Genomic DNA, 13,472 nt, shown 5'->3' with positions numbered 1-13,472 from the left:
GGTGTATTTTGTTCATAAAAGCATAGAGAACGGGCTTTTTATTAGAATTCTTTCTTCCTTACCCATTTTTAAAAATTCCCCATAGATAACTGGCCAAGATACCCACTTGCAACTGATCTTTAGCACACAAGACTTTAGACCCTTGAAGCAAAGTTATTCATGGAAAGGACTCTATGTATCATCTATCCATGCTAATCAGAAACAGCCTTCTCTTCCCCAAACTGCTTTGCACAAACTCATCACCATCAATGTAAATTTCCTCCAACCTAAATAATTCAAACCAGCTATTTTTTATTGTCTTAAAATTTTTTTTGCTGTCCTTGAAACTTAAATATCCTCATATAACAGGTCATATTAGTAAATGATGAACCTAACAAAAGCAAACCAGGAATGAAAATACAATTAGAAGATAACCCTCATAATAGATAAATATCTCAGACAACATCACTAATTCCTCAGGCTAGGCCCATAACTGAAGAGCAGTACAATTATGAGATAACTCTCAGAATGGGTAACATATTAGTAACTATTCTCAGGTAAGACCCAGATGAAGACTTCTCAGAATTAGAAAAATGTCTAAATATCTCAGACACCATCATTAAGTTCTAAGGCCCACTTCAGAAGAATGGCATCTCATTCTCTTATCTAATAAATAGTAAATCTATGGGCACTTGGGGAGTTCAGTGGATAGAGCACAGATGCTGGAATCAGAAAGACTCCTCTTGCTGAGTTCAAATTTGGCCTCAAATATTTCCTAGTTGTGTGATCCTTAGCAAGTCACTTCACCTTGTTTGCCTCAGTTTCCTTATCTGTAAAATGAGCTGGAAGGAAATGGCAAACCACACCAGTATCTTAACTAAGAAAATCCCAAATGTTGTCATAAAAAGTCAAACATGACTTAAACAACTCAACAGCAATAAATCTTTAGATTGTATAAACAATGCAAGAGAATGTAGAGTACAAAATACTTTAGTCTACTTTCTGTTCTCATGACTGTTTTGATGTACTATTAAGTAAAAGTTTTATAAGCATAGAATACCATTATCCTCAAATGAGTATATTTTAAGTGCATTTCCAAAGAAATCCAGTTGAACCTCATACTGCTATTACTTTTATTTGTGTAATTGCTATTATTTTGTTTTTCTCAAATTGCTCATTGTAATGCAAATAGTAATATTCCTGGGAAAACTTGCTATCCTTCTATTATTCTTTCATAGTAATGTTCTATAGCACAAGTGAATAAAAGAAATGGATTTTATAGTCAAATTAAAATGTTAAGATAATATTTCATCTTCTGTAGTCTTATGGAAAGTATCTTGAGTAGAAATCCAATATTTCTTCTGAACTAATTTTTTATCTCATCTTTTTTCTCCATATTTTGAATACTTTTCATCCTACATAATTTGGGAATTATGAATATTTGATATGGCAACAACTATTTTAAAAGTTATTGTTAGATTTTTATGATTTGTTGTTATGTCCAGGAGGTTGTAGGCATCATTTTGGTCTATGAAAATACTCTGATTCTGATATAGCTTTTTAATTGAACTCTCAAGAATATGGACAGTTGTCATTTGTCAATCCGAGGAATATAAGGGAGATTCTGATGTAAAATTCTAACCTTCAGGTGACAGTCATTAATTATCATTATTAGACCACAGATGGATAAAAAGAATATGAGTTGTTGACTTGATGCAAAGATTCAACCAAAACCGTTTTTTTCTACCAGGTATCATCTGAGCCAAGAATTTTTATTTTTAAAGGGCTCATGTTAGAGAATGTGCAAGTTCTTTGAGCTAGTCACCTCCAGAAAGCATTGGGATTGGGAGGTGTACACTTAGCACAGTGCCTGGCATATATTAGGTGCTTAATAAATGTTTATTGGATTGAATTGCTTGTGTATTTTATACATAAACAAACACATACTCATATAGCAGCCTTAAATTACTGAATAAATCTCTCTAAAGAGAAAACCACTAAGAATATTCCATCTTCATTCAGCTTGGCAAGACAGAGGAAATGACTCCCCTTTACTTTAAAAAAAATACTTCTGGTGTCTGTCACATAACAATGAGGAACTTCCTACATCCTTTCCTTATTGTTTAAAATTAAAGTTGTTGAAGTCTACTAACTTTTGTCATGCTTCTAATATAGAAATACTAGAAATTCTCATTAAATCTACCAATCATAGATTTTTTAATAGTCATTTTATATTTTTCATTGGAATTTCCTTCATCATGAATGAATGAATGACAACCCTGATTGTAAAGTCTACACCTTCAAATAAAATAAGATAAGCTTAGAATATTATTAAGAGCTGATAAAGACTGTAGACATTGTTTAATTTTGTCCAGGGTGTTATCAAAAGAATGACTGTGATGATTAGATGTTGGGAATGAATATATTGCTTCTAAGATTTCTTACAACTATATGATTCTACAGTTCTAATAATAATAAACTAGGCAGGTTAAGTGACTTGTTTGAGTTGACAGGACTAGGACTAGAACATAAATCGAGTAATTCCCAGTCTAGCATTCTTCCCACCATACACTTCCATAGCTCTTTGAAAGCAATTGCTTTTTTATTTGTATCCCCAATGCTTTAAACATAAAAATTTAATAAATGCTTTGCCATCCATTCACAGTAATGTTTGGAAAAGGGGGGAAAAAAAGTCTCAGCATCTGAGAAGTAGAAAAGGCATCCTTTTTCATGTTTCTAAACTTACAGATAATTCCTGGAGGGATTATAATGGTTTTCATTCATAGGTCATCATGAAAAGCTATTAGTATGGCTCTACACATCCTAAGCATGTCAAACTAGGGACACATATGGCCTTAGGATTCCAAAGCATATTCTCTAGTGACTTGTTTCTCTAAAGACAACCCATCATTAAATAAGACAAAATCTAAACCAATCACTTTCACATCTGAATTCTGGAATGATGCAGAGCAGACCACTGGAACTCTCCTCTATCATGAGTTTGATCTTTGAAATGGTAGACAATAATCATGTTGAACTTCTTACCAAGACACTTATACCCACTATATATTAATTGAAATTGAAACATTCTGGATTAGCAAATTTGTTTTCAGAAAAACTACATTCAATCAAGAAATTAAAAACCATAGAGTTGTTAACACCAAGACCAAATTCCTGGTAGACTTTTACTGCTTTGGGCTAGAACATGCTTATTTAACCCCCTGCTAAATACAACCTGTAAGAAAGGAATTATGCAGGCTAAGCCCATTGAGCCTCACAAATGCTGCCTTTATACATGCACACATATCTATATATTGCATCCTCTGGGAACGTTTAATTCTTTTACTGACTTGTGTTGACTGCATCCACAGTACTTCCTGAAAATAATTTAGAGGTAATTTCTTATGTGTTTTAGAATCAAAATATGCCTGAATTTTACCCCCTTTCTTTGGCTCTGTCAAGTACACAGCTGTTTTCAATTGTTTTTGATTGACTCTGAGAAGACCTAAAAATCTGTGCCAGAAAACTAGGGCGAGCTCTTAATTACCCATCTTGGGCGGCCCCTTCCTCCCCCCTCCTCTACACACACATCAGCAAACTCCTTGGCATAACTTTCTGCAGCTTGGAAGTTAATAGTGCTCATAAGGAAGGGACAGGAAAGGGGGTGGGTCAGAAGGAGGTGTAGTTTAATGTTATACTTCCCAGAACTGGGAAGCCAGATTGTTGTAAGCAATTTCAAAAGAGCAGGATTGGTTTCTAATCAAGATTGGAATTACTAATTTGCTTTTTGCCACTATGAACAATATACATTACAATTAGAATTAAGGTAGAGAGATTGGAAGACAGTGGTCATGGGAAAGCAATGAGGTCTGTCCAAACTCCCTGTCAGGAGTTATGTCTTGGGATTTGGGGGAAGGGAATAAATGAGTCCATATAAAATGCATGTCATGGGGGGGGGGGGGCTTGGCAAGATGTGGTCTTAACTTTTCTCTTGTTGACAAGTTTTATTTTCCTTAGAAAAGCAAAAGTTTCTGCTTTGTGTTGGAAGGTCTAACCACCTGGAGGGGAGAAGGAAGAAAAAAAAACCACCAAACCTATGGTTTTGTGAGGAAAACCTAGAATCTTTTCTAGGCCGAGACTTGTCCCTTAAATGTAGAACCTGATATCTGCACCTCTGGCTTAGGAGAGAAATAGGTCTAGTTTAGAAAGGTTTAGAAAAAGTTTAGAAAGGTACTAGACATTTGTTAGAAGTTACTTTTATAAAACAGCAAAGTTGAAAGTTTAATCAACATTTTAGTGTTCATCCTTTAGGAATAGTTTGCTATAACTTTTTGAATGCCTCATGAAGTGACTTTCCTTATTCTAAACACCTGACAGTTTCTACTAAAATTCTCATTCATTCACAATAAACTGTCATTTGTATAGTCTCTTTGAAGTTTGCAAAATGCTTCAAGTACATTATCTTCTTTCAGCCTCCTAACAACCCTGTGAAGTAGGTAAGTCAGGTATAATTATCATTCCCAATCTACAGGTAAAGAAACAGATTTAGTTCAAGGGAGCTGCATAGGGACACAACGCTAGTTAATGTCAGAGGTGAAATTTGCTAAATTGGTTCTGGCTACCATTTTCTATAGCTAATCTTGGTTGGACATATGTGCCCTCATTATTTTTCACAAATACACAAGATCCATCATCCCAAGAATGCATCTTGAAAGCTTGCTACTATATCACCCAACTCCATTCTTGCCTTTTTAAAAAAAATTATTTTTGTGACATTAAAATACCCAGTTAATTCCCTCTTTACCCCTTTTAGAGAAGACATCATTTGACAAAATATGTGTGTACATTAGCGTAATTATGTTTTATTTCTGTTTATCAATTCCTTCACTGGAGGTGAGCATATACAAGTCATTCTTCAAACAATATTCATGTTGCTCTGTACAATGTTCTCTTGGTTATGCTCATTTCATTCTTAATAATTTCATGTAGGTCTTTCACATGTTTTTTTCAAAATTAACCTGTTCATCATTTCTTAGGGCTCATTAGTATTCTATCACAATCATATGAAACTTTTATCTTATATCGTGAGTTCCCTAAACCAGTGGTAATGCTACCTACTAATCTCCAGTCAGAATCTCCATCTTTACTCTCACTGTTTTTTCTCAATCAGGAGGTCCTGATTTTACTGTCTTTTTAGATTACCCTCGCATTATTTTTTTAGTAGCAGATGCTAATTTAATTTCCCTTATCTTGCACATAATGCTAATTTCCTTCTTTTACTGGCAATTTCAAATGCACAATCTCAACTAAATGGATAGAAAAATATAACTTTATGTAAATCAGAATTTTGATCATACCAAACTACTAAAGAATTATTTTATAGAGCTGGAAAAAAAAATTAAGAAGATTCATCCAGAAGAACAAACAATCAAGAATATTAAGCAAATTGATGAAAAAAAAAGAGGCTTAAGGAAGGTGGCCTCTCAGTTCCAGATTTCAAACTACATTACAAAGCAGTAATCATCAAAACAGTCTGGCACTGGCTAAGAAATAAAGTGGTAGACCAGTGGAATAAATTAGATACCCAACACACAGTAATACATTACTATAATGACTAATATTTGATTAACCCAAAGATCCCAGCTTTGGGGGTAAGAAATCAAAATTTGAGAAAAAATGCTGGGAAAACTGGAAAGCATTTTTACAGAAACAAGGCACAGACTAACATCTTGCATTGTATAACAGTATAGGATCAAAATGGATAAATAATTTAGACACAAAGAGTGATTTCATCAGTAAATTAGGGGAGTATTGGAGAATGGACCTGTCAGACTTATAGATAAGGGAAGAGTTAATGACCAAACAAGAGTTAGAGGTGATTATGGGAAGTACAATAGATAATTTTGTTTACATGAAATGAAAAAGCTTTTGAACAAACAAAACTAATATAGCCAAATTCTGAAAGAAAACAAAAAACTGAGGAAAAAGTTTTTGCAGCAATTTTCTCTTAAAGATCTCATTTCTCAAATTTAGAGGAAACTGAGTCAACTTTATAGAAATAAGAGACATTCCCCAGTTGACATATGGTCAAAGGCTATGAACAGGCAGTTTTCAAAAGAAGAAGTCAAGCCTATTAATAGTCACATAAAAAAAAAGTTCTAAATCACTATTAATTAGAAAGATACAGATTAAAACAATTCTGAAATGCCACCTCACACTTGTCAGATTGGCTAACAAGAGGAAAATTATTGGAGAGGATGTGTGAAGATTGAGAAACTAACTTACTATTAGTAGAACTTTGAACTAGTACAACCATTCTGGAAAACAATTTAGAACTATGCCCAAAGATCATAAAACTGTGCGTAGAAAAGGGGAAAGGACTTGCTTGTACAAAAATATTTATTTTTTTGTGATGGCAAAGAATTGGAAATTGAGGGGATATGAGTCATTTGGGAAATCACTGAATAAATTATGGTATGTGATTTTGAAGGACTATTTTTCTAAAAGAAATGATGAATAATATGGTTTCAGAAAAACCTGAGGAGATTTATATGAATTCATGCAAATTGAAGTGAGAAGAACTAGGAGAATATTGTACACAATAATAACAATATGGCATCAACTATGAAAGTCTTAGCTACATAAATCAATACAGGGATAAAAGACAATTGTAAAGGACCTATCATGAAAAATACTATACACCTCCAGAGAGAGAACTGATGAACTCTGAATGCAGATTGAAGCATACTTTATCTAAATTCTTTATTGTTTATTTGTGTTTTCTTTTTCAATATGACTAATATAGAAATATGTTTTACATGACCTCACATATATAATTGAAATCAAATTCTTTGCCTTCTCAAGGAGGGAGGGAGAGAATTTGGAACTGAAAATTTTTTTAAATGATTGTTTAAAAAAATATTACATGTGTCAGTTCTGGGAGAGAGTAGAGAAAAGGGAAGGGAGAGAACATGAGTCAACTTTGGAAAAATATTTTTAAAAAATAAAATAAAATTATATTTGAAAAATGTTACATGTAATTGGGAAATATTTAGCAAAGTGAATAAATATAATTTTAAAAAAATTTGAGCAGCAGTACTGGGAAACAGATTTTGAACAAAGATTTAATCTAATTTCATCATATGTCATGGTATTCTCAAGGCAAAATTAAGATTAATTCAGTGCAGTTAAAAAATAAATATATGCTGTGTAGCCGGTTATAGTGGAGGATTTAACATAAGCATATCATTTATACTTATCAAAGGATGGAGATATTATAAATTGAAGTTTCTCAGCTACAAAAACTTTTAGACTCTTTAACAGCATCAAATAAAAATATCATGCCTCACAGAACTATAATTTCTTCAGTGTGAATACTTTCTCAGTCAACTGCCAATATGCTATTGCCTCAAAATTTACCTCTCTGAAGCCAGCCTGATTATTTCTCCAAATCTGGTTAGGCTGATCCTCAGACAGACTTATTCCATCACCAGGCTTACATTCAGAGTATTTCTAAGATGGTCAGACTTGCCAAAGTTTGAGTTCTTGTGGCTTAGTCTTTGGTAGGTGAGGTCCCCTCTGGCCACAATAAAATATTAGAGGGGGACCTTAGTGAATGGTAAAACTTTTCACCAGACACCAGCATGTAAATAATCATCTGAATACTTCCAAAAGAAAAAGGGTTGTGGAGTTCAAGATTTCCTAGGGTCAGAAGTTATGTTCATGTGAATGGAAACTTGATTCCTAGCCCCGAGTCCATTCTGGAACAGCTTAATGATACCCAGCAGACAACGTAACCTTTCTAATCATTTCTCGGCTCCTCTTTCTCTTTCCTAGCTGTCTGGTGGCTGTGAGCTCACAGTAGTGATCCACGACTTTACAGCATGTAACAGCAATGAATTGACCATCCGCCGGGGCCAGACTGTGGAGGTTTTGGAAAGGCCTCACGACAAGCCCGATTGGTGTCTTGTCCGAACCACTGACCGGTCTCCTGCTGCAGAAGGGCTAGTTCCCTGTGGTTCTCTTTGTATCGCCCACTCTAGAAGCAGCATGGAGATGGAAGGCATCTTTAACCATAAAGGTAGGAAACAATAAGCCGCAAATAACCAGGTGCCTTCTGGAATACCTGTTTCTTTCTCTCATGCATATTTCTTATTTCTTTGTGACACTGTGCTTTCCTCTGAAGCTCAGTAACGCCTTGTCTTGGAAATCATGCTCCACAAGAATTGGTAGAAAGAAAGAGAGATACTTCAGCTAGAGAAAAGAAAACTTGGGTGGGGACAAGGTAGCTGTGTCTTTGAAGATTTTTAAATGATTAAAGGCATATGGAAGAGAATTTTTTTCCTTCTTGGCTTCAGAGAACAGAACTAGAGGGAACTAGTTGTGGAAAAATAGGGACAGGGTTGTTGAGGGACAGATCCTGACTTATTCTTTATTTATTTTTATTTTAATTAATTTATTTAGTCAATTTAGAATATTATTCCTTGGTTACAAGAATCATATTATTTCCCTCCCTCCCCCCCCTTCCTGTAACTGACATGCAATTTCACTGGGTATTACATGTGTCCTTGATCAGAACGTGTTTCCCTGTTGTTGATGTTTGCACTAGGATGTTCATTTAGAGTTTGTATCCCCAATCATATCCCCTCAACCCATGTATTCAAGCAGTTGTTTTTCTTCTGTGTTGCTACTCCCATGGTTTTTCCTCTGAATGTGGATAGTGTTCCTTCTCATAGATCCCTCCAAGTTGTTCAGGATCACTGCACTGCCACTAATGGTGAAGTCCATTACATTTGATTGTACCACAGTGTATCAGTCTCTGTGTACAATGTTCTTCTGGTTCTTCTTTCGCTCTGCATCACTTCCTGAAGTTCATTCCAGTTCCCATGGAATTCCTCCACTTTATTATTCTTTTGAGCACAATAGTATTCCATCACCAACATATACCACAATTTGTTCAGCAATTCCCCAATTGAATGGCATCCCCTCATTTTCCAATTTTTTGCCAACACAAAGAGCACAGCTATGAATAGTCTCATACATGTCTTTTTCCTTATTATCTCTTTGGGGTACAAACCCAGCAGTGCTATGGCTGGATCAAAAGGCAGACAGTCTTTTGGCACAAATTGCCCTTCAGAATGGTGGATCAATTCACAATTCCACCAGCAATGAATTAATGTCCTAACTTTGCCATATCCCCTCCAGCATTCATTACCTTCCATTGCTGTCATGTTAGTTAATCTGCTAGGTGTGAGGTGATGCCTCAGAGTTGTTTTGATTTGCATCTCTCTGATTATAAGAGAGGTAGAGCACTTTTTCATGTGCTTATTAATAGTTTTGGTTTCTTTAACTGAAAATTGCATATTCATGTCCCTTGCCCATTTATCAATTGGAGAATGACTTGACTTTTTGTAAAATTGATTTAGCTCTTTGTAAATTTGAGTAATTAGACCTTTGTCAGAGGTTTTTGTTATAAAGATTGTTTCCCAATTTGTTGCTTCCCTTCTAATTTTGTTTGCATTGGTTTTGTTTGTACAAAACCTTTTTAATTTGATGTAATCAAAATTCTCTATTTTACATTTTGTGGTTTTTTTCTAGATCTTGCTTGGTTTTAAAGTCTTTCCTTTACCAAACATCTGACATGTATACTATTCTGTGTTCACCTAATTTACTTATACTTTCCTTCTTTATATTCAAGTCATTCACCCATTCTGAGTTTATCTTGGCGTAGGGTGTGAGATATTAATCTCTCCCATACTGTCTTCCAATTTTCCCAAAAGTTTTTATCAAATAGTGGATTTCAGTCCTAAAAGCTAGGATCTTTGGGCTTATCATAGACTGTCTTGCTGAGGTTGCTTACCCCAAGTCTATTCCACTGATCCTCCTTTCTGTCTCTTAGCCAGTACCAAATTGTTTGGATGACCACTTCTTTATAGAACAGTTTGAGATCTGGAACTGCAAGGCCTCCTTCCTTCGCATTTTTTTTCCATGATTTCCCTGGATATCCTTGATCTTTTGTTCTTCCAAATGAACTTAGTTATGTTTTTTTTCTAAATATATAAAAAGTTTTTTGGTAGTTCAATGGGTATGGCACTAAATAAGTAAATTAATATGGGTAGGATGGTCATTTTTAATATGTTAGCTCATCCTACCCATGAGCAATCAATGTTTTTCCAATTGTTTAGATCTAGTTTTAATTGTGGGGAGAGTGTTTTGTAGTTGTGTTCATGTAGTTCCTGTGTTTTTCTTGGTAGATAGATTCCTAAGTATTTTATGTTGTCTAGGGTGATTTTAAATGGAATTTCTCTTTCTAATTCTTGCTGCTGAGCTGTGTTTGAAATAGAAATGCTGATGACATATGTGGGTTTATTTTGTATCCTGCAACTTTGCTATAGTTGTTGATTATTTCCACTAGCTTTTTGGTTGATTATCTAGGATTCTTTAAATAGACCATCATATCTGCAAAGAGTGATAGCTTGGTCTCCTCATTGCCGATTTTAATACCTTCAATTTCTTTTTTTTTCTCTAATTGCTACAGCTAGTGTTTCTAGTATAATGTTAAATAATAGACGTCATAATGGGCATCCTTATTTCACTCCTGATCTTATTGGGAAAGCTTCTATTTTATCCCCATGGCAGATGTTTGCTAAGAGTTTTAGATATATACTGTTGATTATTTTTTAGGAAAGGCTCTTCTATTCTTATACTTTCTAATGTTTTTAATAGGAATGAATGTTGTATTTTGTCAAAAGCTTTTTCTGCATTTATTGAGATAGTAATGTGATTTTTGTAGGTTTGCTTGTTAATATGGTCAATTATGTGGATGGTTTTTCCCAATATTGAACTATCATTGCATTCCTGGTATGAATCCTACCTGGTCATAGTGAATAACCCTCATGATGACTTACTGGAGTCTTTTTGCTAATATCCTATTTAAGATTTTTCCATCTATATTCATTAAGGAGATTGTTCTATAGTTTTCTTTCCTTGTTTTTGACCAGCCTGGCTTTGGAATCTGTACAATATTTGTGTCATAAAAGGAATTTGATAGAACTCCTTCTTTGCTTATTCTGTCAAATAGTTTGTATAGTATTTGGGATTAGTTGTTCTATGAATGTTTGATTTGTGAATCCACCTGGACCTGGGAATTTTTTCGTATGGAGTTCTCTGATGGTTTGTTCAATTTCTTTTTCTGATATGGGGTTGTTTAGGTAGTCTATTTCTTACTCTGTTAGTCTAGGCAATTTATATTTTTTGTAAATATTCATCCATATCACCTAGATTGCCATATTTATTGCCATATAATTGGGCATAGTAATTTTTAATGATTGCCTTAATTTCCTCTTCATTTGAGATGAGGTCTCCCTTTTCATCTTGGCTACTGTCAGTTTGATTTTCTTCTTTCCTTTTTTTAATTAGATTGACCAGTACTTTGTCTATATTTTATTTGTATTTTGAGTTCTTCAAAAGCCTGTATCCAATTCACTGGGGTTTCTGTTTTTTGCTTGGTGTTCCCTCATCCTTCTCTGTTGCATTTGCTCTTTGTTCATTGCCAATATAGAAGCTGTCAATTGTAATTTCTTTTTTCTTTTTCTGTTGTTTGCTCATATTTACCCTTTCTTTACTCCAGCCAGTTGCCTGAGCTCTTGCTCCTCTCATTTTTTTTTTTGTTGGATCTGTGGTTTGGGGGGTTTTCTGTCAGGCTTCACCCTTGGAGCTTAGTCAGCAAACCTCTCAGTGCAGTCTGTGGGGGAGGGGTGTTGGAGCTTGAGTTTCCCTGCCCTCTGAAGACTTTGATGAGATTAAGTCCATCTGGGTTGAGCTGGATGTGCCCTGAGGCCAAAACCTTGGGAAGGAGGGAATATGGAGTGTCTCCACAGCTGCAACTAGGCTTCCCACTTTATGCTTCTTCTCCAACTGCTTCCCCATCGCCTGTGTTCAACGCTCTGAGCCTGGCACAACTTTGCCTGCAAGGTACTCCCTCCAGACCAGCACCCTTGCTCACACAGAGGTAATAGCTACCACTGGAGGCTTAGTGCTCTAGGTGGGGGAGTGGTCCTGGGACCTTCCTTCTTCCTTCCCCTTAAACCCTAGTGTTCTCGAATTCAAGCTTTGGCGGGGGATGGGGGGCATACCTTTTAAGTTGAGTCCAGCAGGAGGGTTCCTTGACTCTGTCTTGTTGTTAGGTTTTATTTTTCAGTCCCCTAGAAGCATTTAGTTTATAATCAGTAAGGAAGGGTTTTCAGAGGTCTGAACTTTTGCTGGCTCTACGCCGCCATCTTAACTTTGCTCTGACTTATTTTTTAAAAATAATCTAACATTAATACTTGTCTAAAGCAAAATAGTCAGTTTTGGTAGGCAATGAATTTCATATCAATTAATTTCTTCATTGGAGGTTGGGTCTTGGGGTTGTTCAGTTATTTCAGTTCTGTCTGATGCTTTCTGATCCCATTTGGAGTTTTTCTGGCAAAGATACTGTAGTGGTTTGCCATTTCTTCTCCTAGTCATTTTAATGATGAGGAAACTGAGGTAAACAGAGTTAGATGGTTTGCCCAAGATCAAACAGCCAGTAAATGTCTGAGGCGAGATTTGAACTCAGAAAAATGAGTCCTCCAACTTCAGGCCCAGCACTTTATCCACTGTGCCACCTATCTGCCAAAGATATATATTTCTCACATAGAGAAATAATTCCCATTCAAGAATGAGATATACTGTCGTGTAAAAAAAAAAAAGACCAAAATTCTTTTAATTAGTGAATTAGCTGAACAAAATGTTCCCTGTCCTATTTCTGGATAGAAATTATTTTTTCTTACTTCCAAGGTTAGTATTTTCCATTTACTCAGTTTAGATTCCATCTTATTAGGTTTTGCCCATTGTTCTGCATGTCTAGAACTTTTTGTATCCTCATTTTGTCTGCCAGTGTACTTAAGTCTCCTTTCCAACTTTGCCATCTGCAAATCTGATAAGTATAACTACACTTTCATTCAGGTCACCAATAAAATTTTGAGTAAACTGGATGCTAGAGCACTTCACTCCAGTGGAGTCTCCAGACTGGCTTTGACCCATTTATCATCATCACTCTTTTTGGTTCTTTTTCTAAGTTTTAATGTATTTATTTGTTTGTTCCATTAAAATACCCAGGTAGCTCCCTTCCTCCCTTCCCCCCCCCATTAGAGAAGACATCATTTGACCAAAAGATACATGTATATAAAATTATGCTTTGCTTATTTCTGTTTATCAGTTCTTTCTCTGAAGGTGGACACATACAAGGCATTCTTCAAATAATATTTCTGTTTCTATATATAATATTCTCTTGGTTCTACTTGTTTCATTTTCATGTTTCAATGTTTCATACATTTTTCATATGTAGTCTTTCCATGTTTTCTTTTAATTAACCTCATAATTTCTTATGGCACAATAGAATTCCCTCACAATCATTTTCCACAATTGGTTTCAAACTCGCCTAAGCATTCCTCTTCTAGTTTTCCTTTCTC

The 13,472-nt window shown here is 35.2% G+C and overlaps 1 protein-coding gene across 9 annotated transcripts in view; it reads left to right on the top strand.

Annotated features, from left to right (window-relative positions):
* TRIO (trio Rho guanine nucleotide exchange factor) overlaps positions 1-13,472 on the top strand; it is a 539,234-nt gene that overhangs the window by 427,354 nt on the left and 98,408 nt on the right. For all 9 annotated transcript variants that reach the window (XM_056824283.1, XM_056824286.1, XM_056824285.1 and 6 more), the window contains one exon: positions 7,816-8,059. In XM_056824283.1, the coding sequence (XP_056680261.1) occupies positions 7,816-8,059 (244 nt within the window). The remainder of the gene's footprint in view (positions 1-7,815; positions 8,060-13,472) is intronic.

This window comes from Monodelphis domestica, chromosome 3 (genome assembly GCF_027887165.1).
Source record: "Monodelphis domestica isolate mMonDom1 chromosome 3, mMonDom1.pri, whole genome shotgun sequence".
Taxonomy (NCBI): Eukaryota; Metazoa; Chordata; class Mammalia; order Didelphimorphia; family Didelphidae; genus Monodelphis; species Monodelphis domestica.
This window is presented reverse-complemented; position numbering and strand designations above follow the sequence as displayed.